The 26,005-nt window shown below is 48.8% G+C and overlaps 1 protein-coding gene across 2 annotated transcripts; it reads right to left on the bottom strand.

The window, feature by feature from the left end:
* Window positions 1-213: 213 nt before the first annotated feature.
* On the bottom strand, window positions 214-24,262 carry arid1b (AT-rich interactive domain 1B). Of its 2 annotated transcripts, XM_015947897.3 has the most exons (22): window positions 23,454-24,262; window positions 18,812-19,003; window positions 17,778-17,909; window positions 14,785-14,898; window positions 11,846-12,074; window positions 11,690-11,773; window positions 9,948-10,094; window positions 9,537-9,876; window positions 9,381-9,457; window positions 9,200-9,309; window positions 8,226-8,369; window positions 7,900-8,109; window positions 7,601-7,811; window positions 4,691-4,826; window positions 4,007-4,155; window positions 3,607-3,739; window positions 3,382-3,501; window positions 3,111-3,189; window positions 2,385-3,030; window positions 2,186-2,316; window positions 1,526-2,114; window positions 214-1,450 (listed from the first exon to the last, which is right to left on the bottom strand). In XM_015947897.3, exons 1-22 carry the CDS (start codon window positions 24,084-24,086, stop codon window positions 417-419), a joined length of 5,640 nt encoding a protein of 1,879 aa, XP_015803383.3. In that variant the 5' UTR covers window positions 24,087-24,262; the 3' UTR covers window positions 214-416. The 2 variants fall into 2 exon arrangements, with proteins under 2 accessions (XP_015803383.3, XP_015803382.3); XM_015947896.3 differs by having other exon boundaries at window positions 214-2,114.
* Window positions 24,263-26,005: the final 1,743 nt, after the last annotated feature.

A 26,005-nucleotide genomic window follows, 5' to 3' on the forward strand; every position in this document is an offset into this window, starting at 1 on the left:
GGAGTAAACAGGTGTAGCTCCGCCCCCTCTCTCCAGGTGAAAATACTGGAGTTTCAATAGCAGGAAGTTCACATAAAAACGCCCAAAACGAACTCATTGCACCAGAACGAAGAACACGAGAGAACATCAGCGTTTCCTCCATCACACATGAGAAAAGAAACATTTATCCACATCGCTTAAATATCTGACCCCGCCCACATGTCACTAGCCCCACCCCTAAGGAACCCGAGTGTTCTCTACTGAAGCACTTTGGTTCAAACAGAAATAAAACTAGTTTAAATATTTTTGTATTAAAATCAAATAAAAACCCAAACGAACAGATGGACTTTAGATTCTGTGAATTCAGACGTAAAAACTTTAAATAAAAGAACGATCACAGCTCTGAAGTGGGCGGAGCTTCTGGAGCCACATTTGCGTCATGAGCGGCTGAGTTTGAACAGAACTTCACACATGATGGCCGCCACCGTTGGGCTGAGCGCGGCCGACAGCGAGATGTCCAGCAGCCGGCTCTCGTACAGAACAAACTCGGTCCGGTTCTCCTCCACGCTCGCCATGGCCAGCAGCGCCTTGGCCGTGCGGCACATCATGTTGATGCTGGGCGGCTCCGGCGGCAGCGTGGCGTGCAGCAGGCTGTGCGGGTTCTGCTGGTACTGGGCCATGGCCACGCTGTCCTCCAGGAAGCCGATAAGAGTTCCCACGCTGCCTCTCTGCAGGGCGATGGCCCTAGCCGCCGCTGGCTCGCCCCGTGCCAGGTTGGACAGTACGGCCACCGCCATCTCCCGACACACCTGATTCTTCCGCTCGCCCACAAGCCGGACCAGAGAGGAGAAGAGCCTCTGCTGGCGGCTGAAGGGCGGCGTGGCAAGCAGCAGGTCCACGTTACAGTCCTGGATGCTCAGCTTACACAGACACTCCAGAACCAGCCTCTGAGGCGTGAGCGATGACAAGCCGCCCGCCGAGGAGAACGGGTCCAGGGCCTCGGCCGACGGACACACCATCCAGTGCAGCAGCCCGTCCAGGATGGGCAGGCAGATACTCTCCGGGTACTGGGACAGGTCCAGTTGACCCGACATGTTGGCCAGGGTCACCAGAGTGTTCTCCCTCAGCGCCGTCAGGCAGTCCCACCACCACTCGTCCCGGCTGCAGGCCCGACCCTGCTCCTCCTCTCGCTGGTACGAGGGACGCATCCCTTTCCTGGGGGGGTGGAGGTGGTGCAGAAGCACCAGCCGGCCCAGAATCAGAACCAGGCCCGGGTGTCGAGACAAGATGGCGTCATTACCAGGGACGAAGGACAGGTTCCGTATGATGTTGGAGATGCAGATGCAGCGTTTGGTCAGGGAGTCCTGCCAGGACTCGGCGGTGGAGAGCGGCGCCTCGTCCCAGCATCGAGGCTCATCCTCCTGGTGGCTAATGGGACTTGACCTTTGACCTCTGACCTCAGACTGCCGGCCTGTAGAGCACAAACACACTCGAGTCAGAGCTGCTGTCGGGTTCTGGGCAGATCCAATCAGGACCAGATGATCACCTCCTTGTTCTTCTAGCAAGCCGTCCTTCTCAACTCCCTCGCCCTCTGGGCTCCTACCCTCACCTCCTCCTGTCCTCCCCCTGGTCTCCTCGCCCCTCCACCTCTCCAGTGGATCTGGAGGAGCAAAGTTTCCAGTGCGGGACTCAAAGTGGGTCTGGATATGAGCCGTGGAGTCTCCTCCTCCTGCCTTCCAGTGCAGGAGGCCACTGATGAAGCCGTTGGGTCGGCTCAGTCTGGTCCAGCGTTCCTCCACCTCCTCCCATGTCTCCCCCATCTCCTCCACTCTGACTGGCAGCTTGTCAAATTTGCTGCTCTGTTGAGGGCGGAGCTCCATCTGCTCCTCCTTCACCCCTAGGACAGGTTTGGTGTCTTTCATCTCCTTCTCGAGAGCACTGCATGGAGGTGCCTCCTCCAGCTTGGTTTCAGGTTGAGAGGCAGTCGTTACCTCCTTGAGCTCCTCCTTCTCGGGAACGGGCCCCAGCAGGCTCTTCTGGCTCTCAGCCCCCACCTCGTACTCCTCCAGGATGCCAAAGATCTGGATGAGGCAGCGGCGGTAAAACTCCACAACAAGTTCCAGGAAACCCGGCAGCTGCAGGAGGAACAAACGCTGAGTTTACAGAGTTGCTGGTTGCCATGGCGACAGAAGGAGTCCTGACTCACCTGCAGAAGGTTGAAAGAGCCTACTGTCCCATTGTCGTACAGCAGGATGTTGATGGTGTCCAGCGCCCACGTGCTCTCTGCTAAAAGCCCAGACTTCAGTGACATCATCACTCGCCACGCCTCTGGGGTTCCTAGCCAATCAGATCATAGAGTGAGCCTCAGCAGTGTGTGTGTCTGTGTGTGTGTGAGAGGGTCTGACCTGTGTCCTTGGCTGTCAGGCGTCGCCGTGGTTTCAGTTTAGGGGGCGTGGCCTCCACAGAACTGGGGGGGTAGCTGACATCTCTGTAGATGAGGGGGAGGCCCTGAGGGGGTGGGGGCCCGGTTGGAGCCCCAGGCTTCTTGATGGAAGACAGGTAGGGGGAGCTGTTGGGGGACAGAGAGCCCCCTGATGGCCGGGGAAAAGGGGAGGGGCTGTGAGAGAGGGTGACATGATTTTGGATTGTGGGCGTGGCCTGGAATGTGGAGGGGGGCTGCCTGGAGGGTAGTGTGGGTAAGGGGGGCTGGTGCTGACTGTGGGGACTGGGGGGCCACTGCGTGTCCTGGGAGGGGCGGCCCTCGTGCTCGCAGGGGGGCCCCTGGCTCTGCCGGCTGTATGAGTAACTCATGTCCGTCCTGGGGGGCCACATGTTGGACTGAGGCCCCTCCCCCGGGCCCCCCGATGGTCCTGAACCCATCATACTGTGCTGGGGGGCCCCCTGACGATAAGGAAACTGTCCCTGAACGGGTCGGCGCTCAGGGCTCATGTAGGCTCCGCCTCCTGCTCCATACGGGGCGGGCACTCCAAAGGCCTCTCCCTCATGGCGCTTAGGGGGGGGGTACAGACCCTCCATTGGACGCTTGTAGCCCTGCAGAGACCAGAACCAGAGCTAATTAGGTATCAGAACCTCTCCGCCCAGAAGCCTGTGGTTCTGGTTCTGCTGCTCACCTGCTGGTGGGGGTACAGAGGCTGATGGGAACTGTAGGCCATGCTGTGAGGATACTGGTACCCATCAGGTCCGCCGGGCCTGAGGAGAGAACAGCAGAATTATTCAGCTTCCTCCAGAACATCCAGTCCAAACGGGTCATCAGTCCGACAGATGGAACTGATTTGGTTCTGTTTAGAAGTTCTGGTTCACTAGACCTGATGAGTGGGCTGAACAGAACCAAGGTTCTGCTGCTCAGGTGAAACCGGGTCTGTGTGAAGGTTAGCCTCTCACCTCTGGTGGGGGGGGTATCTGTTAGACGCGAACAGGCCCGGCTCGGTTCCAGATGAACCCATGCAGTTCTGACCTCCAGGGGGTGCCACGCCTCTGTGCGGACCCGTCACATGGTCTACTCTGCAGAAGCAGAACAGAACCTTCGGTGAAACCCAAACAGTTTGTTTCTATTTGATTTTCCACTAAAAAAAAACAGCAGAAAGTTCTTTTGGGTCAGAACTGTACCTCCGCTCATAGCCGGGCCCATAAGGGTACTGTGGTTTGGACCCCACCCCTGTTACAGGCCCAGAGGTGTACATGTCCTGCATGGTGCCGCTTGGTAAATGACCAGGACCAAAGGTCTCCCCGAGAACCGGACCTGTGAAGAACCGAGTCGGAGAGGTTAGAATCTCGAGGATCCGGTTTATTGTTTCTGGGTTGTGACGTAACGTGGATGCAAGGCCAGAACTCAGGCTGCTGGTGGGTGTTTGGACCACTAGGGGGCAGAACCACACGGTCCAGAAAGGTTCTAACCAGTTCCATTACTGAACACATCAGAACCTGCTGATCCGGGTCTGGGCTGCTTTGCTTCATTATGAATGGATGATTTTACGATTAAAGTTAGAACCGAGGACTCCTCCCTCACCCTTCCTCGAGCCTCCACAGTTGGCTTCATACTGCAGCCTCATCGCTGGTTCTGCTGGGCCCCCGCCGGGCTCCGGGCCCCGCCTGCTGTGGAAGGCCGGATCGTTGCCTTCGGAAAACGGGTCCTGGATGCTCACCCCCCCCAGGCTCCTGAGAGGAGTAACAATACGTCAAACTTTATTTATAAAGAGCTTTTCGTACAGAAACAGTTAAACTAAAAAAAAACAAACGAGTGGAAGTAAAATGACAGCGGAGCTTTTAGAAGAACCAAAGAGCAGAAACTCTGCTGGTGAAGTCAGCTGATCAAGCAGCACGACCCGTTTGACTAATGGGGGGGGGGGTAAGCTAACTAAAGGATGATAATAATAATTAACATTGAAGCAACCACAGTTAACTTTACTTACTAAACCCGTTAGTGATTTCATTAAAAACATGTCTGCTCATGTCTTCACCAGCTTCACCGTAACGCAGCTCCAGGTTAATTATTAACGGTGTACCGCATGGATCAGATACAGGACCACTGAGTTTTACTTTTCTTCAAACTTATGAAAATTATATTTCTGTGGATTTATTAAGTAAAACGATGAGAAGAAAAGAAAACAAGCTACCAGGAAAATTGAAAACCACAAGTTTGACAGCAACACCTTTGCTTTGGTCTCTAAATTTGACCTTTGACCTCTACTACCTGTTTCCGGAGTGGGGACCCATCTGACTGTGTGGTGTGGAGGTGGGGGTCGAGGGCTTCAGGTCTACGGGTGCCTCAGTGAGGGAGCTGCTGCTGGACTGAGGGGTGTTCGGGCCCTGTAGGGAGGCCGAGTTGACTGCAGAGACCCAGAACAACAGAACACATCATCCTCACCATCTTCATCTTCACAATCATCATCGTGTAACTCATGTTATCCAGACCTGCAACACCTGAGCTGTCCGCTACGAGCACCACAGGATATAACTGACCCAATATGGTGGTTCCGGTTCTCATGATTGCTCACCTGTTGACGGTTCTGGAAGGCTGCGGGGACTCGGATTCTCTAATCATTCGGATTTTCCCTCACATGTTAAGCAAGATGCTCATAAGCACTCGGACGCTTGAGGTTTCACAGCTGCCCACTGGAGAAATCAGGCGGATCAACATAAGGACTCGGGATAAGCGACCAGGCTTTTATATGGAGCTCTCTGTGAGAGTGGCGAGCCTCAACTGAACTGAATGAATGCTTTCTGACCTGGAAGTTGAGTCATTCTTTCCTGGACCTCAAAAAAGGAACGGGAAGAACTTTGGGAAGAAGCATTTTTTTGTTGTTTTTGTGTACCTTGGTTTCTGAGAGAAACGCCATTCATGAACGTTTGAAAAGCCTAACTTGTTGTTTTAGTTTATGCTTTTCTGTTTATTAAGATTCTTTGTTTTGAACCAGTTACTGTTTGTCTTCTTTTCACATCACCAGCTCCAGTGTCAGATTGAGCCTTTTGTAGTTGTAGCGTACCAAAGGTCAGGTTTTCCATCAAAATGAACAGAAATGAACTTTTACTTGGCAGACATGAACTGCGTCACACATCCAGGGGTGCATCACATCTGTCTGGCCTCCAAGCAAGAAAAGCAAGGATCTACGATGCGTTACTGAACGAGGAAGCCATGATATCTTTGCTCAAGGTCTCACGCAGGAGACGAGACCTTTGACCTTCACTCTGAATAAAGGTCATCCTCCTTGAATCACAAATGACTTTACAACTTTATACGTTGATATAATCAAATGTGTTGAATGAACAAGATGTTTGAATCTAAAGTGTGTAATGTGTGCATTAATCATTGATGTGTTAAAATTAATGTTTTTCCTGCAATGATTCATTTCAGGTCTTAAACTACACCAGATCAGTGTTTGTTGATTTAACACGTTAACCTGTCAGTTTACTCGTGCATCATAATGTTAATATTAAGGTTTTAACATTTAAAACATTTCCACTTCACACCGAGTTAACCTCTCCATGTATCTGAGGGTTGGAGGGACTTCTGAGCTGTTTTGGTTCTTCAAACGTGTCAAATCCTGATTTGCCAAATTTATCAACAAGGTTGATTAAAACAGGAGTTACTTCCTGATCTAGCTGCCTCCTGGTTCGGCCAAACCGGTGAACAAGCAGTCTGAGACCATCCTCTCTCTTGACCTCAGGTCAAAACATTGCTCTGCGACGCGCGCGGGTGACATCAGACACCGAACAGCCTTAGACACAAAACTAGCATTCCAGCTTCCTGCCGCCACCTGGAGATAACCCAGACTAGATGGGTCGGAATCGGAGCTAAGAGCTCCGTCACCAGAGGTCCACGCCATTGAAGTGTCCCTTTCGACCTCCTGGATTGCTTGGGGATTTTCACATAAGGGTGCGTAAATTCGGCACAAATTGCGTCAGACGGTGTTTTTATTAGCGTATAAAACCAAACAGCCAAGTCGATTTTACAACCCAGACTCTACAATCGCTCTCAGATACTTAAGAAAGGTTTTGCTAGAACCCCTAGATCACATTCATCATCTGTTATCTACAAAACCATCATCTCATTCATACTTTGTCACGTACATCATTTAGTTCAGAACAGAGAATTAAAATCATTTCATAACTATATTCTTGACTGTCTGGATTAATACGAAGTGTGTTTATGGTCCCTGAAGTCAAAGAAACTAAAGTCTTCTGATTAAACGCTATTTACAGAAATGTTTATTAATGTGCACAGTCCTTATATAAATAAATGAAATGAAAGTAGCCAATCATAGTCATCCGTTGCTGTAATTTACCCTCCGTACCAACAAGAGTTAAATGTGGCGAGCCAGCCAGGGAGCTCGTTTGGTCAACCGTCACAATCATCACCATTGTGGGAACAACCAAAACAAACATGGCGTCAACAGAAGAGGTCAGTAACTGAAGAGCAGAAAAAGAGACAACGGTATGGTAGATGGTGAGAAAGACCTCTGAACCAGAGACGGAGTCACCGTGGTGAGAGTCTCACTCGATAGGTCGACTCCACCTACTGGTTACTCATGTAACGTTCGGACGCGTCACGTTACTTTTGGGGGACGCGCACAAATCAATGCAAGTAATGCGTGGCAGCCATTTTAAACACACCCTCAGGGTGAAAAGTTCCTCTGCTAAATCCATATTTGTTTTGGTTGTACCCACAAACCCGGCTCTCTGCCAGGTCTGAGTGGTCTAGAGCGCCCCCAGGGGAACACCCTGGTACTACGGGCAGCGCCGTGTAGCAGCAAGTACATCACGGCACTAATGGGCCATTCCCATCTGTACCGGGTCGGCCCGGGCCGGGTAGCGTAGGTTGTTTACATATCTGGTATTTTTCCGGGCCAACCAAGGCTCATTCTCAGCCCTCTTCTCGAGGGGGTCTGCTTCAGGCCGACCAGGGCCAACACACCCACTGCTGACAGCAAATTCACACCTTCCATTAGAGCAAGCCTCTGATTGGTGGGTAGAATCAGCCCACATGGGCTTAAGGCAAGGACGTGTGGAATCAACCGGGCCAGGCTGGGGCCGACTGGGGCTACCCGGCCCTACCCAGTACAGATGGGAATGGCCCATAAGATGTCAGGGACTCTTGTCTCACCTGGAGATGGAGGCTGGATCTTGGCCTGGAGGGATGACGGTTTCTTTGTGGTCGCCGTGGTGTCGAGCGGAGGCTCCTCCCCCCGCTCCACCTTGCTCTCGTAGGCGAACAGGTACTGGATGTACTGTTTCTTCAGAGAGCTGGCAGAGGTGCTGGATGTCCCCACGTTCAGGAGGGTCGACAGCTCACGCCACTTCTTGTTTTTGTTTACCTGAGAAACAGAACCGAACCCATCAGCGAGTCCTGCAGACGGTTCTGTTATCACTCAGACCCAAACCCTGATGTTAGGATCTTCTCACCATGGCCAGTCCTCCGATCTCTCTGACAGCCAGGTACAGTCTGCAGAGGTCCAGAGGCTTCTTTCCCACAGTGGGCAAGTTCGGGACAGGTGTCCCCCTCTCCTCCATGAAGGACAGGTACCGGTCCACCCACAGCCTCCTCTCTGGTTCAGGGCCCATCTCATAGAGCCGAGTGACCTTCTCGTTGGTCATGGTGGCCACGCTGGGCTTCTGGAGACACCAGAGAACCGAGATGAACAAAATCCACTAGAATCACAAGTTTGATCATTCTTCATCAGAACATCAGAGGACCGCTGGTCACAGATCAAAGAGTGGGTGGGACTTACAGGGCTGGGCGGAGTCTGGAGCCAGGAGGGGCTGCTAATGCTGTTGCTGTCCTCCCCCACAAAGGAGGACATACTGGCTGAGCTGGGAGACATGGGACATGGGGTGGTGGGGTGTTGAGACACACACTGAGACCTGTAGCTGTCCTGTAAGACACACACACACACGCACACACACACACACACACACACACACACACACACACACACACACACACACACACACGCGCACACACACACATTAAAACTATAAACAGACTATCTGGAGTCTACAGCTGATGTAGGTTCACCCAGAGGTCAACAGTTTCCTCCCAAATCGTTTAATTTAAACTAATCTCTCATATTTTATTTTCTCTTGTCTGAAAAACAGAATAAAGAAAAGATTCCGTTTTTTTCCTAATCCGACAACTTTTCCATTACGGTTCCCTGGAAGCCAACGTCACTCGGCTTCAGGGAGAAAATCCTCTCTGCAGATCAAAGCAGCTGTTCCTCATCAGCTCAACCGGACCCGGTCAGAGCAGAACCACAAACGGCGCCAGAGACGGGATCAAGGTCCACTCCTCACCTCCTCCTGATGAGGAGCGGAGCGGAGGAGGAGCAGCCGAGTTGGCAACGAACAAGCAAACAGAAACAAACGGCGGCGCTGAGTTTTGGGTCTTTTAGATGGAAACAAAGTCGGAGCAGAACAAAGAGCAGCTGGAGATCACAGCGGTTAGTGGAGCGGGTCGAGAACCCAAGGTTCTGATCAGAACCAGGTCCCACCAACAAAGGTCCGGTTCAGCAACTCTAACAGAAACCAGAGCTGAGGAGGGTTCTGGTGCTACAAGAACCCGGACGGTTCCATTAGTCCCCACGTTCTCCGGATCCAGAACTTTAACAGGATAATGGTTCCTCACGGTGCTGAGGAAACGGTTCCAGATCAGAACCAGAACCTGCCAGAACCTTCTGAAGGACAGCAAACATGTAAACAAACTAACCTTGGCTCTGAGGGGATCAGAACCGAGCCCAACGTTCTCTTTACTGAACTCGACCCGATGTCTGGCGTCTCCATGAGGTCTGAACCCGTCTGCCGGCATCATCCTTACACCTGGGGAGGGACACAGCTGGGGGTGGGTAATCATCCCAACGGACCTTAAAGTGGGAATGGTTTCAGGATACCTGGAGCGGAGAAAGGGGGGCCCAGGTGCTGGCCGTACGGACCTCCCATCAGGGTCACGCCTGGGAAGCTGCCCTGCCTGGACACCACAGAAGAAACAAGTCAGAACTCCACCCACCAGGGGGCGCTGGTATGCCCCAGACTGCCCTCCATCTCACCAGCTCTGGGCGGCGCTCACGGACGGCGATGAGGAGTTGGTGCTTATTCCAGCGTTGGGGACCATCTCTGGGTTGCTGCTGGTGCTGGGCCCCAGGGACCCCATGCCTTGCCCCGCGGCCTGAGGCATGCTGGGAGATGTGGGGGACATGGTGCCTGCTCCGATGGGGTTGGAGCGGCCCCCGGCCCCGAGGCCCCGACCTGCAGGAGTGGAGGGGCCCTGACCGTGCATCGGACTGGTGGCGTTTGGCCCCAGGCTGTTGGCGAGGCCGGGCCCTGGGCCGGGCCCGCTGTAGCTGGCACCTGGAGTCCCACCATAATGGGGGGGCCGAGGGTAGTTACCTGGTCATAGTGAAATGAAAGGTGAGACAGAGATTTAATCCTGTAAAGGTGCAGGGGTCAGGATCTGGTACCTGGGGGACCGTACTGGCCGTAGGAGTGGCTCCCCTGCTGGTAGGGGCCGTGATGCATCGGCCCCGATGGAGCAGGCTGGGAGGACATGGGGTGGGCTGAAGGCTGGGCACCAAACTGGGTGGAGCGCTGCATGGAGGGAGGGAAACCTGGGGGGGGGGGGGCAAACAGGGAGAGGGAGGATCAGAACCGAGTCGGCCGAGTGAGAAGAGCGACTAGGACTCTTTTCTGTGGGGGCGGGGCTGAGATCATCTAGTAACACATGATCGTGTGAGTAAACGAAGGAAACAGGTGAATCCTTACAGAGTAGGGCCGCTCCATTAATCTAATTTTAATCCCAATTACCAGTTTTGAACGATTATAAAAACAAAACAAGCAGATTATTTGCTCTGCCCACTTGCGCTGCCCTGAGTTGCAAATGAAGTGCTCCTCCCACAGTGTCGCCAGCTTAGCGACTTTGACGCTATTTCTAACAGCTTTTCAGACTCCCTTCTTGACTTTTTAAATCTTAAATGTATCTAGCGAACACCTCAGAAACATCTCTGGTAACCCTTAGCTGCTTTCTGGATAACTGTCGTCGACATTTCCTGCAGGTTAGCTAAACACTCCGCCTGCACTCCAGACCGTTCTTCAGGATATTAGGAAAGGGAATGATGTAGTGATGTGTCAGTCACTAAAGAAACGGCTCTCGGAGCCGGCTCCCTGTTGGAGTAACCAGAGTGAGTGACACACACACCGTACCTGCAGACTCCTGAGCCACTAAAAACGGCTAAATGTGCGCGTGAGGCGCGCTAAACACACGTGCAGCTTGCCCCTGATTGCTGTGAGACCGGGTTGGGGGGTGGGGGGTGCAGCTGTGGTTGGGACAATTATTACATTAACTGATGGACTTGTAAATAAATAGTTTATAAATAAAGTAGAAATAAGTTCCTCACGCTGATAAATAATAACTAATCTCTCTGAGGACACGGTGCTGCACTCTCCTACAGCACCTTGACACAACTAAATAAATGCTATGCAACATTTAGTGAACATCAATTTATTTGCATGTATTTGTTATAAATGCCACTGAATGATTCTTGCTGTCAGTATTTGCAAGATATTGGTGTTTGGGTCTGAACTGGTTAGACTTAAATGAGTTAAACCAAGGTCTAGAGCCCTTGGGTCATAGACTTTGAGCTATAAGTATATTGGTCTTTTTATTCTAGGAATCATTTTAGTGATCATATTGTTTCTTATTCATTTTTGTCCTGATTGTGCCCTGAGCAAATCGACATCTCAATTTCAGTCACAATAATCGTGATGATTATTTTTGCCATAATCGAGCAGCCCTATTACAGAGTCAGAAGTCTTGCTTGTTTACATCACCTGACTCTGATCATCTAGAAAACAAATGTTTCACAATTTCAGGTTAGCTGAGGCTAACGCTAGCTCACATTCCCCCGGCAGCTCCGCTCTGCTTTAAGTTTGTGCTTCATGCTAAGAAGGGTTCACCTGCAGCTCACCCCAATGGTTCAGAAAAAGCCAAATTCATTAGATCAGACCTAATTAATGACAACTCCTCATTCACCAACAAGCAGTGCTGATGCTGACAACCACATCACGAACATACATGTTTAAAATGGTTTGATATTTAGAGTCTGAATCTAACCAGGACCCAAAACCCTGATCGGCTGATGGAGCAGAAACTTCACTCTGGATCTGATAAAGCGATGATGATGATGATGATGATGAGTGAGCAAACCTCTGTCAGGGGTCATGGTTGACTGAGAGGACTGAGGACCCACATCTGATCCAGGACCAGAGACCTGAGCGGTCAAGTGAGACCCTGAGAGAGAGACAGTGTTACTACAACATCCCTGGACCTGTCATGTCATAGACCTCCTCCCCTTCCTCCTACCTGGCCTGCTGGACGTGGGGGGGGACAACGGCCCTGACCGTGATTGGTTGCTCCCGGCAGGAGACAGTGATGGGGAGGGGGACAGTCCTGTACGAGAAGGAGGGAGGCGGGGAGAGACGTGGGGGGAGAAAGGCAGGCGGGCCCCTGGAGTCCCCTGGTCCCCCGAGGTCCCTGAACTGACGGCGGCCTCCGTACCGGTGGGCAGGTCGTCGATGGAGCCCGACAGATCCTGGATCAGACAGAGACATGGTTTTGGTTCTAGGTGATGGGTCGGTCCGACCCGCTGGTTTTAGATCAGCTTAGAAAAAAAAAACTCACTTTAAATTTTTCCGTTAAAAACAGCTGATTTGTTTTCTGACTGAATCATAACATCAGATGTTTGTGAGTTCTGGTTCTGATCGGATTAACGTTCATAGATGTAGATGTTTGTACGAGGAACCAACGCAGAAATCGCTGTTGGACCTGAAGTTCTGTGTGGTTCTGATCGGGTCAGACTGTTCTGCTGCTGACCTCCTCGTGTTCCTCCTGCAGCTCCCTGATTTATGAGTTTAACCACCGAAGCTTCTGAGGGACAAAAGACTTCATTCAGAGTAAAGGGGAGGGGCCACGAGGCTCTAGGTTGTAAAACTACAACCTAGAGCCCCTTTTATGCAATGTCAGGAACGCAGAACTGTCAAGTACACAGGTGGCAGGAACGGCCAATCACACTTTAGCAAGTATCAGCAGAGCCAATAGATGAGCTTGTGGGCGGTTCTGATGGGAGCAGGCTTCAACACAAGTGGTTGCTTTGCGCCTGGTCCTGGAGCCCAATCAGTCTGTTTAATACAGCGTACGATTGCTTTGGACGGTAAAAAGTACAGGGGACAAAAAGTGACTTTGGAAAAAGTGTGTGGGGGGGGGACATGTCCCCCCCTGTCCCTCCCAAAACTACGTCCATGGTTTTGGTGAATTAGGCGTTTCACGTGAAAACCAAAAAAGCACTTTTGGGTCATTTTTGGTGCATCTTTGTACTAAATGAGCCGATAAAAGGTTTATTCCACGAGGAAGGGCGTGATGAAGTTAGCTCGATGCTAAGCTAAAACAGCTGACTCCGGGTCAGATTTATCAACTGAGAGGAGAGAAAGAGACGGGTGGAAAACAGAGAAGATGAGATGAAAACAAAGATGAATAAAAAAATTGAGAATAAAACAATGAAAATAAGTAATTAAAGATAAAAAATTATAAAAAAGATAAAAGATGAACAAGAGGAAGACGAGTAGAGGAGGGATTTAGCCCCAGTGCTTCAGCCAATCACAGCCCAGAAACACATTCTCCTTTCCTTCATCTGCCCCTTACCAACAGCTCAGACCAATCAGCCTCTGCTAGGATCTTAGGTGACACACCCGCACAAACCGGCGCAGTATGTGTTTCTCTGCAGCTCCAATCCCTGAGTTTCTACCTTTGTGAGGTCACATGATCTTCATCACCACCCGAAGGCTTTCAGTTATGGGCAGTTTGTAGCTCTGCTCCTGACGGCCCTTTAACGTTCTCTGAAGCTCTGACTTCCTGCCACCTCTAATGAGGCAGAACTCTCATTAACAATCAGCTGTTCCTACGTCAAGTCTCACCTTGATCTCGTTCACCTGCAGCTCAGGTCGCGTCAAACGATTCAGCTCGATTCAACCAGTTCAATTAAATCCAAACGCTCCCACCCCACAGAGAGCCCATTAGTGTAGCACTCCTTTAGACGAGTTTCTGTAGAAACACTCAATCTTCCCGTAAACAGTGCGTGTGTGTGTGTGTGTGTGTGTGTGTGTGTGTGTGTGTGTGTGTGTGTGTGTGTGTGTGTGTGTGTGTGTGTGTGTGTGTGTGTGTGTGTGTGTGTGTGTGTGTGTGTGTGTCCGTCCAGAGAGCTGTGGGTCAGACTGAAGCGTTTGAACAGGACATCGTCAGACGGACAGAAGGAGCTCCGGCTGTTGCTCATGCTGCTGAGGGAACCATTTCTCCTTCAGCAGCAGTCGCCACGGCAACTGCATCAGGACCCGACTTCAAAAGGAGGCTCAGCACGAGGGAGAGGAGATGGAGGTGGGTGACAGACAGAGAGGAGAAGGAAGGAGTAACTGGAGGAGGAGAAATGGAGGATGGAGGAGGAAAGGAGATGAGGGAAATGAAAGGGAATGTAAAAACCTGATGGAGAGAGAACGAGGGCAGCTCACAGCTGGAGGTGCAGATGATTAAATGTAAGCAGCAGAGTTGACACACTTCATCTGTTAGAGGAATAAAAACTCTAGCAAACACCTGAGCCCCCCCCCCAAACCCTACGGAAACCTAAACAATCACAGAATGTTCCCTGATGTTGACCAGAGTCGGAGCTGCAGCTTCTCTTTGGACTTGGGTGTTTATTTTTACTCAGTTTTCCTGAGGATAGAAAACAGGCTCCTAAACTCAAGGGATGAGCCAGAGATGAGTGGACGCAGAACTAAACCAGTTTGAACTGGTCTAGTACCAGCAGCCTGGTCCTGATCCAACCAGGTCCTGGTTCAGGTCTTTGATGATGGATCTCATTTGTCTCAGGAGCATCTGGAACCGAGGACAGGACCAGAACTTCTGCTCTGTGAGGAAAGTGAAACCCGTCTGGCTCGGTTTTCTGACTTCCATCCAGATGAAACTCCAACAGGAAGTTTGAACACCTTTTATGGACTAAAGACAAATGAGAGTGTATCCTGTGTTGCATGACGGATCAGCAGGACACATCGTTATCTCGCTCTCCGTCAGACGCAGCAGGAAGCTGCAGCGTGAGGTCTGTGAGGTTCAGCTGCAGTCCGAGGAGGACAGAGTCATTATGGAGAACAGCGAGGAGCTCCGTGTGTCAGCCGTGACCCTCCGCACGCCAAAGCAGGATCTTCACCAACAAACACCACAAACAGACTAATGAGGTCACGTCAGGTCGCTGGACTCACCGGCAGGCTGGACGGTCTCTCCTGTTGGCTCAGACTCACGTCCTCATGGTTCGGCTTCCCAAGAGTCATAGCAGCAGACTTGCCCCGCCCCCCGTACGCTTCCTGAGGAACTTCCTGTGTCAAAATAAACAAATGAGCCGACTTCAGTCCATGAACACAGAAACCATCAGTAATGAATATTCCCCTTTTATCCAGACACGCTCAAGAGGACCTGGCTGACAAAAGCAAGAAAACCATCTTTTCTTTAGCGCCTCTCAAGATGAAAATCACGAGGACCTTCACAAAAAAATGATTAATTAAGTATAAAAAAGATAAAAATTAAAATGAGAAAAATAAAAATTTTGATAAAAAATTAAAAGGAAAGAGAGAAAGAGCAGAACAAGGAGAGGGAGGTGATGGAGGTCCCACCAAAGCCTGAACAGGTGAGTTTAAAGGAGACCACTGAGTAGGGTTGTCACGGTAACCGGTATAGCGGTAAACCCCGGTAAAAAAGTTGACAATAAAAATAACCGTCCAGTTTTTAAAAAACTAAATTATCTCGGTGGGTTTACCGTGGCCGCGGTTTCGGCGCGGTGACCCTTACCAGCCACCGTCGCTTCAGCTGAAGTTCCCGCGGCGCGCACACGCACTTTTTAGTTTGCAACGGCACCAAAACTTTGAAGCTGAAATAACGGCCGAAGGAGGAGACGGCAGCGCCCAGGACATCCATCAGCCCTCAAAGAAGACTAAATCGGAAGTATGGGCATATTTTGGATTTCTGTAAAATGCTGAGGGACAGCTAATAGAAGACTGCTATCCCGTTTGCAGAACGTGCAGGAAACAAGTGTCTGCAAAAGGCAGCAACACTTCGAATCTCATGGCACATCTGCGTGACCATCACCCACGTCTCTACAGCCAGTGCAAGGTAAGTCAACATGAGCATTTTAGCTTAAATGCATGACGCGAGGACTTTTGGCTGAGGGAGAATACAACGAGTCACTATATACTGCAGCCGCAGCGCCCTCTGCCAGCATTTAAACCGCGTCACGGACACCCTGTTGCTGGATGAAGCATCTTATTTGTTGATGATGAAGAGAAATATACAATTAGTTCCTTGTCATGGATTTGTTTACTTATTCAATGCCATTTATACTTGAACATTTGGATTTGATTACATAGTGTAGTAGTTATTTTAGTAATTTGTTTAAAGTGGCTATTTATTTTAAATACATATTTTTTAAGGTTGACTTGTACAGCGCTCAAGTCAAGTGTGGACTGGAGTTTTAGATTTTCATTTTGATAATGAAGAAAACAAGTATATGAGAAAACAAGTGGTGTTTCTTTGATTTGTTTACATATTGTTTATGTTTTGAATGTTTGGATTTGTATCATTTAAACCTGCACTGACTACTGTAACACGTTCCAGAAAAAGAAGCTATTTGTTCCTTTACTTGTGAAAAGTTGCACTTTTGCTAAGGCTTTGTGTTATTTTAGGTTTAATAAACACTGTTAAACCTTTTCAAACCTATTTCAGTTTGTGTAGAACAGGACTATCAATGCTTTCTGAACATATGCAACACCGTTTAAAAAATACCGCGATAATACCGAAAACCGTGATAATTTTGGTCACAATAACCGTGAGGTTACATTTTCATACCGTGACAACCCTACCACTGAGTCCACTGGTCTCAGGCTCAGGGGGGAGAGAGGTCCAGAGTCTGGGGGCCACAGCAGCAGATGGTCTAAAAGGCCCATCAGAACTCAGAGTAATATAAAAGTTGAGCCGGGGCTGGTCAAAAGGGCCCGTCAGGAACAGGAAGTGATTTTTAACAGACGGCGCTGCGGATGAAGGAAAACGATGAAGGAAAACTTGTGATGTTATCTAACTCAGATGACCTGAAAAGCTCTTTAGGTTCTGCCGCTATCGGGTTGTGAAGGAACCTCAGCAGGAAAAGAGGATGACACCATAACCGTGTTAAACCCTCGTCTCTCCGCTCAGAGCCTCTCACCAGCAGCCCGTCACCATTCAGACGTCCCAACCACGGCACATAACCACCACCCAGATCACAGCCATGTGACCCAGTTTGGTAGAGGGTTAAACAAAAGCAGTCTCCAGTATAGCTGGTCCTACATCCACCACGAGAAACGACGGAACCCTCTGAATCGTCCTTCAGGTGCCTCTCTTTCTCACGATTTTACAGGAACTGTTAGCGTCGTCATATCGGCTCCACACATTTTACGCAACGATGTCGGAGCTGAAGCGCAACACTGGCAGCTCTAGATGCCGCTGGGGTGAAACGGGTCATCATTGATCTGTACGGATCCCTCTCTACGGTTCCGCACGCGGATCGTCACATGGAGGGCGGAGGCACTACCTGTTCAGGCGAAAGGAGAAATGCACAGCGGTGATCATGACGGAGGAGGAGGAGCTTGAAAAACCACCTGCACCGTTTAAGTCACATGTTGGCTCCCCTGTACAATAACAAATGGCGAAAGTTAACATGGCCTCCAGTCTGATGGTGCGGCGCCGCACACACATACCTGGGGGGGGGGGACACATGCCTAGGACATAACATAAATGGGGTGGGACCTGTGAACATTGTTGGGGACAAATCTGTTAAAGAGGATGAAATAAAAATAAACAGAGCATCAGAAAGGTGCGGGGGAGTGAAAGCTGGACATGATGGTAGAGCGTGTCTTTATAGGGCAAGCTGTTTCAACATTTAATCAGCAATCAGACCTCTCTATAACTCATGCCTTTGTAGCAAGTTGCTAATTGAGCAGAAAATGTTGCACTAAGTGTTTCACAAAATAAATATGGAGAGCAAAGCGATTCGTTTCTCCGATTCGACACGTGACTGAAAACCGTGATATGATCTGACAGGTTTGATCCGTCGCTCCACTAGATGCCGCAGACCAATGAAAGCAGCAGACTCATTGTAAAACTTATCTTCAGAACCACTTGTTTGGACCTGACTGGACTTCGCTTCGAAGTTCTGTAGGTGTAGACCTACCTGTGGAGGCAGTGGGCGGGGCTGCATGTAGAGCGTCTGGCTGGGGGCGGCGGTTTGCTGCTGCGGGGGGCTGAAGTACGGCGGCTGACTGTAACTGCTCAGGTTCTGCTGCTGGCTGTACTGAGAGCCCATCTGAGGAGAAACGGGCCTGATCAGGACTTGTGTGTGAAAGAAGCTGCCAACATGGCCGCTGAGGCTTCTGGGTAACGTAGTTCTGATTCTAGACCTCATTATGATTTTTCCACTGGACTGTTTATGGGACCGATTCCTTGAGAGAGCTCCACATATTTAGCTTCCTGAAAAGTTTCAGCCACTCCACGAACCTAACTAGCTGCTCTGACCTTTGACCCCTCAGCGTCACATGATCGTTGCTGTGAAGCAACACATTCACCTACGAGTCAAATGTGCGCTGGTCTGGTTTTGTTTCCATGGAAACAAGCATCCAGGTTTAGGATGGAACTAGTTTGCAACAATGTGATCGATTTCTCTCTGGATTCACGTTTGGAGCAGAAACATTTTACTTTACTGAAAAGATAAACTACTGTCAGGAAACCGGGTCGACTTTTGAGAGGAGGAGCTGAATAATCCAGTTTAAAACTCCTGTTGTCATGGAAACAGGTCGATAGAACTTCAGTGCCAACATTTGTTTACTTTATAGAGTCAAACACCTGGGGCCCAGACACCGACTCCACCCCTTTAGTCCCAGCATGAGGGACATATGTAGTCTAGAGACGTGTGTTTGGGTCCCCGTCGCCTAGCAGCACCCATCAGAGCTCCAGAACCTTCATGCTCCCTTTGGGCTCGCCGGCTCAGACCAGGTGCTGACTGTTCTCATGCAGGACTTTAATTGACCTCCTTTAGCTACTTTTAGAACCTTTGATCTGGTGAAAAACACTTTTATATTTGATTATCTAGACATTTATTTGTCCAAACAGTTTAACCGTCAGCAAAACCTTGATGAGAGGCAAAAGGTTTACGTGATCTGATCTGGATCGTTTCATTCTGTAGAAACTAAAATAACAAGCGCCTCCTACCTGCTGTTGGGGGTACTGCACCCCCCCCATCACTGCCTGCCCCCTACTGGACATCCCCAGCTGGTACCCTCGGGGAAAAGAGGATCCGTACGGCTGACCGGAGTACGGCGGCCCCTGCTGCTGGTTGTAGGGAGGGTTACTTGTCCCATAGAGCTGAGAGCGCTTCATCACCGTTGGGTCCATTGGCGACACCTGAGGGACAGGTAAACACCAGAGTGATGATAAACAGCTTTTTAAAACTCAGAAAACGAGGCTCGGAGGACTGCAGATGAACGGGTGATGGTGGACAGGTGCATCTGTGTGTTAGGCCCAAGGAGTTAACGTCAGAAATCCTGTCTACATCCTTCTGGACTGATGAGCTAATGGCTAGTCGGAGGGGTGTTTCTAAATCAGCTCCGATCTGTTTTATAAACCTTCACGATTATTAAATTGAAGAGGTTACGCACGGGTCCAGCCTGAGCCTTCGGCTGGACCCGGTCCACACCCTGTAGAAGACCTCCTGTGTTGTTAAAACATCCCATCCCCAAGAACCAGACCACTACAGCTCCGTCGCCTAGACCTCCCATCTGATGAAGACTATGGAGAGACTCATCCTCACCATCTATGTTCAGTGGTGAGCCCGGAAATAGACCCACTGCACTTTGCATATAAACTGAACATGGGGGTGGAGGACGCGTTCATCTACCTGCAGCACCGGGCTTGGACTCACCTCGAGATGCAAAAGAGCACTGTGAGAATCATGTTGTTCGACTTCTCAAGTGCCTCCAACACCATCCAGCCGTGTACTGCAGCAGAAGATGAGGGATGAGTGGACGAACATCTGCCTGCATGGACTATCTGTAATCTTATTACTTTCTTCTTCCTTTTCTCTGAGTGTGTGCTGGTTAGGGTTAGGCGAGTGCTGCTGTAAGAACACTGTGGCTGTTCTATTTACATGGAGCTCTGTGGTTGCTTATAACCACCAGCAGCACCTATCAGGGGTCAAGTCTGGGTAGGTTTTTGATTTTTCTGCCAAAACCACCTGTAAAGGTGACATGATGTCAATGTGAACGTTTCTAAATGACATCTGATGATTAGATCAGGGCTGACTTTAGATGACAGCAACACAAGTTAGTATTCACCCAGACTAGCTGTTAGCTCGTCAGTCCTAAAGGACTAAAACTATTTCTCTGAACAGAGGCTGTTCCTCAACAAGTCGGGCAAGAATGACTTTTATATGGAACTCACGTCTAACTGACAGAAGTTCTCCTTTAACACCTGACAGCTAACTTAACCGGACTCTGAGTCATAATGAGAAAAGCCATTTATGCTCAGTTAAAGTCCCATCAGCTGTCACACACACATCCACATCTGACCCATCCCCTGGGGGAGCGGTGAGCTGCAGACACAGCCGCGCTCGGGAACCATTTGGTGGTTTAACCCCCCAATCCAACGCTTAATGCTGAGTGTCAAGCAGGGAGGTGTTGGGTCCCATTTAGTCTTTGGTATGACCCGACCAAGATCTGAACCCTGACCTCCCAGTCTCAGGGCAGACACTCTACCACTAGGCCACTCAGGCTTCTTCATCTCTGTGGTCCTCCTAACATTCACCATCATCATCATCATCATCATCCATGTCATATTCTCCTGCATCAACAGTAGACTTCCCTCCTATTGTTTAACCATCTAAAAGCTTCTAAAACAGGATGAAAAATAAAACCATTTTTCCAACTGTGATGATTTTCTCTCGGACCTCTGGAATCTGCTGAACGATTGTGGCATCAGCAGATCAAATAAAACTCCTGTGAGAAAAAGTGTCTTCTTGCTGCTTTCTGAGCCTAAGCCAACAGCTGAGCCTCTCGCAGCCGCGCTCACGCTGCATGTGAGCAATCCAGAAGCCTGGGAGGCCACTTCCAGCTGCAGTCAGCAGTCACGCCTGGGAGGGCTTCAATATTCCCGTCTGACACACTGACATAACAGGTGGGAGGAGGGAAAACAGATGTTTCCATGCAGCTTGAAATGGACACTAATCCTGACCTTTGACCTCTGTTCTGGATGGAGCGACTCATCAGTCAGCTGATGGGAGCAAAGAGACAGAAGAGCAGCTCAGCCAGTTCAACACTGCTGACCCAAAATCAGGAAGTAAACAAATAAAGTTTGAATGAACTTGTTACAGGAGCTGGTGGACAAAATCATGTTTAGTTTATCAAACAAAGCGGTTTAATATTCCAGAACATCAGGCTGAGTGGCCCTAGAGGGCCCTGGCCTGCACCTGCTTCAGACAGGAGCCGAAACACTAAAACACACCAAGTGTGATTGTTTTGTGAAGATGGAACAAAACTCTTCACCACAATGATACAGAATAATGTTGTCAGTCACGTGTAGCTCCAGCGAGCAGATTTAGTACCTAGTAAAGCCAATTTAAAGTCAGGCACATCCTTGGGCAGCCCGGTGCTCCACAATTTGTTTTAAAGGTATTTTATGTTCACTTAACATCTACTCTAAATTAACTTTATTTAGGTGTCTGACTAACACTGAGCGATGCACAAACTTAATTCAATTCAAAATCAATTCAATTCAAATTCAAAAATACTTTATTAATCCCAGAGGGAAACTGATTAAGAGATGGTTTGAATTTCCTCTTTCTCTGTCTCCGTTTTGCTCCTGCTCTGCACCCACGCTTCTTGCGTTTTAGCTCATTTGGGATTTGTGGCTTCAGTTGAGGTATTATTTCAGCCTTTCCAATGTTAATCAGCTGCTCCCGAATGTAAACCAGCCTGTTGCCATGGTTACGCATCATAACAAATGCTTAAAGAGCAAGTCACCCCTTACTAGAAGTGTACTTCACTCCCACTTCATGTTTGAAAAATGCAACAAATGCTGTTGCCTAGCAGACCGAGAGGGTGGAGCCACTAACAAATACACACACTCACGACATTGTGACATCATAATGTACCAGTTTACATCATAGCATACCTCTTAGCCAATAGCGGTGGCAGATTTAAATTCAAACGCAGTGAAGAGGTTTTACCTGACGACGGCACAACACTGACAGTTTCAGGCAGAAAATTAAAATTTTAACTAAAATGCTCTAAAGTGCAAAACTATTGACTACACGTGTCTGCAGCACGATTAGACACGCATTTATATAGTTTATCAGAAAAAAATAGTTGATTTGGGGGTGACTTGCTGTTTAAAAAGTGAAAAAAAAGCAGTAAAAATCCTCCAAGCTTCACAGCACCAGAAACAGAAAAGTAAAGTGTCCAAAAAAATACTGTTTTTCTTGAGAAACTAGAAGAAAAAATGTCCAAGAAAAGGCAAAACTTACATATAGTCAACAGAGCTACTCCAACATGCAGCCACCCAGAGCAGCGCAGTTATGAATTAGTGACAACCAACTCAAGTGTGGCTGCGTCTGCAGCTCACCGCTCCCCCAGGGGATGGGCCACATGCCACACACACCTACACAAGTGGGTCTTTAACAGTTAGTCAGCAACTTAGTTTTTACAAAGATATGTGAATAAATAATCATGGTATATAACCCTCTGGCCTGCCATTATTTTCATGGTTTCACATTAGATCTGAACCACTTTGTGACCCATCTGGGTCTGAATTAGAACTTCAGAACCGGTCCGGTTCCCAGTGTGGTTTTCATGCTGGGGTTCAGGATGAGTCATCTGGGGTCTTTAGATGAGCTCCAGAAGGTAGAAGCTATAATAACACCCATCAGTGGCAAAAGCAAATTATAAAAGTTAATAATAAAATCAACTATTGCTATTTGGGGTCAGAGTTCAGAGTCGTTTCCTAAACCAGAATTAGAAATCAACCTGAATAATTATTAACACCAATAAATATTAAAGGTTTCTGCAAACTCTAAAGCCTCCACGGTGACCCGGAGCCGGTGATCTGGGTCTGGGATCACCGGTGTCCGCTGCAGTAGCTGGATATTTACCGGTGCTGTCGACCACATGGCTAATCTGCATGTGTGAAGGTCAGGACAGCTTGTGACCGGGACTTAATGGGCTTCCTGCCAGTAAATGATACCGGATCAAACACCAAACGCAGTCGTCTGGTCGGATCACACCTCCCATAAATAAGATCCGGTTCCCCCCAGCTCGATGACCCATTTTCAGGCACAAAAAGTGCAGAAAAACAACCTGATGGACGCTTTTAACCACTTTAAAAGAAGAGCTAATTAGCATAAGATTCGTGGTAACTGGGAGTCCGTTAAAAGGGAAACAAACTGTCAGCTGATGGACACCATGTCGGTGATTTCGTGTTTTATTTACATAAATCTGGATTTAAAATCTAATTTTTGATCGTTAAAGGGCTAAGTTAAAACGAGAAACCCATTTAGGCCTGTGTTGCTACGATGCTAATGTAAGCTTAGCCTAGCATGCTAAAGCCGAGTCACCTTGGAAACAAAATTTCAAACAAAAATTTTACTAACAAATGTTGACGTCACAGGTTAATATTTGTTCTTTTTTTAAAGAATAAATACATTTAATCGAGACTTTGAGTTGTTAATAGACCAAAAGAGTAAAACGTGTGGGTGGAGGTGTATTAATGAAATCAGCTGTTAGCATGAGAGGCTAACAGCCATATCGGGTGTTAGCAGGTGTTTATATCCTGATAAACTCAACATTAAATCGGCTTTATTCACCTGGGATCTACCGCTGCTCGGTCCGTTGTTCCCCGGGCTGACGCTCGAAGGGTGACTCCTTTGGGTTCCCCAGACTTGAGCTGCTGACCCGTACTGGGAGCCCGTCTCTTCCGCAGGACTACTGTAGTCTGGGTACCCCCCTCCATAGCCGCGAATCATCGGGCTCGGAGATGTTAATAACTGGTTTAAAGTCGGCGTAGCCCCTGATGGGTGCTGCTGACCCTGTCCGGGTAACCGCTGGAACCCTGCGGCGCCTCCTCCGCCTCCAGCCGAGGAGCTGGTAGCAGTCATAGCCGCTTTGCTACCCGGGCCCATCGGTCTGCTGCCCTGCCGGGAGGGGCTCGTCATGCCCACGTAGCCGCTGGCCCCGTATCCGGCTCGGTAGTCCGGGTAGTGGTTGTACGGGCTGCTGTTGCTGAAGCCTTCGTGGGAGTTGTGGACCTGGTCCATGGTTCCGTGTACCGTTCGAGCAACTGTTACCCCAGTCCCTGAGCTTTGTTGTCCGCCATGTTGATCAGAGCTGGGCCCTCCTCTTCCATTCTCATAATAATGATTAAAGTCGGAGCTGGTCCCAGTCGGAGGAGGGTGGTTGTTGATAGTGTTGCTGGTGGCTGCTCCCACGCTGGCATCCATCCGCTCCTCCTCCTGTCTGATTCAGCTGATGGAGCTCCTCTGCTCAGCTGCTCCCCCCCAAGAGGAGGTCTTCTTTCCCATCATGGTCCCGTTGGTTCTGTTGTGGGTTTCAGACTGGAAGTGAAGAGGATGGAGGTGGAGGGAGAAGTCATCATCTGGGTCTGACTTCAGCTGCTGGTTCTGCACCACTGATCTGCTCCCTGGAGTTCAGCCTGGATCTCCATGGTGCTGGGCACCGGTCCTCCCAGTTAAAAGTAGATTATTAAACTGTGAAAAAGTGGAACGGACTCTAATTCTGACCTTTGACCTCTGCATATTTGGTTAAAGTCACATTTATACTAATTAACCAAACAACTGAACAGTTATTAACCTTTAAAATTAAAGCTGCACCTAAAGTCTGATGGAACGGCCTCACCGGCACACCCTCAGCATCAATGATAAAATTAATATTTTTAAATGTCCACCTGCATCAACGGCCTGAGAGGGCAGCCTCTAGGACACACACACACACACACACACACACACACACACACACACACACACACACACACACACACACACACACACACACACACACACACACACACACACACACACACAGGTTAGTGAAACTACACCTCAACATTTTCCTGATGACACATAAAACATCATTGGTCCCGCTGACTGAAGCAGATCGACGGTCCATTCCGCCTCATGCTCATCAGTGGTTCTGGAGCCCGGTTCAGTGTTTCAGTTTCTTTTCATTTGATCAGATTTGTGCTTTAATGTGTGATGTTTTTGTTTTTTATTAGCTCAAGGCTCTTTATCAGTTTGTTATGATCTTTACTCATTAAGTCTCAAACATCAGAAGCGTAGAGAATCAGATGTTGCTCTCTGGCCCCAAACGTTCCGACCTAAAGAAAAACATGAGTTTGATTTTGCCGTTTTCAAAACACCTTCAGCTCCAGGGGTTCTGAACACTTTTAAAATAAACGTTGAGATGATTTGAAGTCATAAATGGGGATCATGAGCTGGTTTAACAGTTCCTGTGTTGGCGTGTGAACTGGACCCAGCGGCACCAGGAAACCTGAGAGCAGAACAGAAAACAGCAACTCGCTAAAATCACATCTACTCTTTAGACCACTGCATTGCCAAGTCTACAAACTCTCTTTCTGGAGGGTAAATATTTACAGTGAGTCAGTGAAACATTTATTTTCATCTGTAAAAGTTTGATTCTGGTTATTTTGTCCCCTTTAATAATGTTGATTTTCTTTTACAAACAGAGGCTGTTGAGATTTTACTAGTTCCTATATTTCCCTCTAGAATAGATGACTAATCTGTGAACTAATATCTAAGTTAATGTGAACTGTTGGCCCAGAGACTGCAGGAGATAGGCGCCAGCCCCCCTGCATGGACAAGCGGGATGATGGGTGGATGGAAGTTAATGGGTCTAGAGCTGGTTTATAGCTGCAGAGGAGAGGAGGTAACTTGTGTAACGGATCTGGATAACGGTCCTGCAGGTTGAATTAAAATACCCAAAGAAGGTATTTGTAATGAATTAAAGATGATTTAATAAAATAATCAACAATACTAAAAAAACTGTTTTTTATTTTAACTCAGTGGTTTTTCTTTTCCACATATCTTAATAATTTAATGTAATATCTGTTATCTCTCTGTGTGTTTTTGAGTCACCCACTTCTAATTTTTGTATATTGATTGTTGAGAATAAAAACTGTTTAATGAGGATGATTCAATCAGCAGCAAGAGCAGTGTGGCAGATGCTGCCCCCTGCTGGAGAGCAGCAGCACATGAAGAGGTGGAGATGATCTGCAGGTCCAGAGAAAAGCCACAGAAATGTTTATTTATTAGGCAGACGCTTTTATCCAAAGCAACCATCGACATATAAGAAAGCAACGTACAGCAGTTAACCTGTAGGGCGT

The sequence above is a fragment of the Nothobranchius furzeri genome, chromosome 2 (assembly GCF_043380555.1).
Source record: "Nothobranchius furzeri strain GRZ-AD chromosome 2, NfurGRZ-RIMD1, whole genome shotgun sequence".
NCBI classification, from domain to species: Eukaryota; Metazoa; Chordata; class Actinopteri; order Cyprinodontiformes; family Nothobranchiidae; genus Nothobranchius; species Nothobranchius furzeri.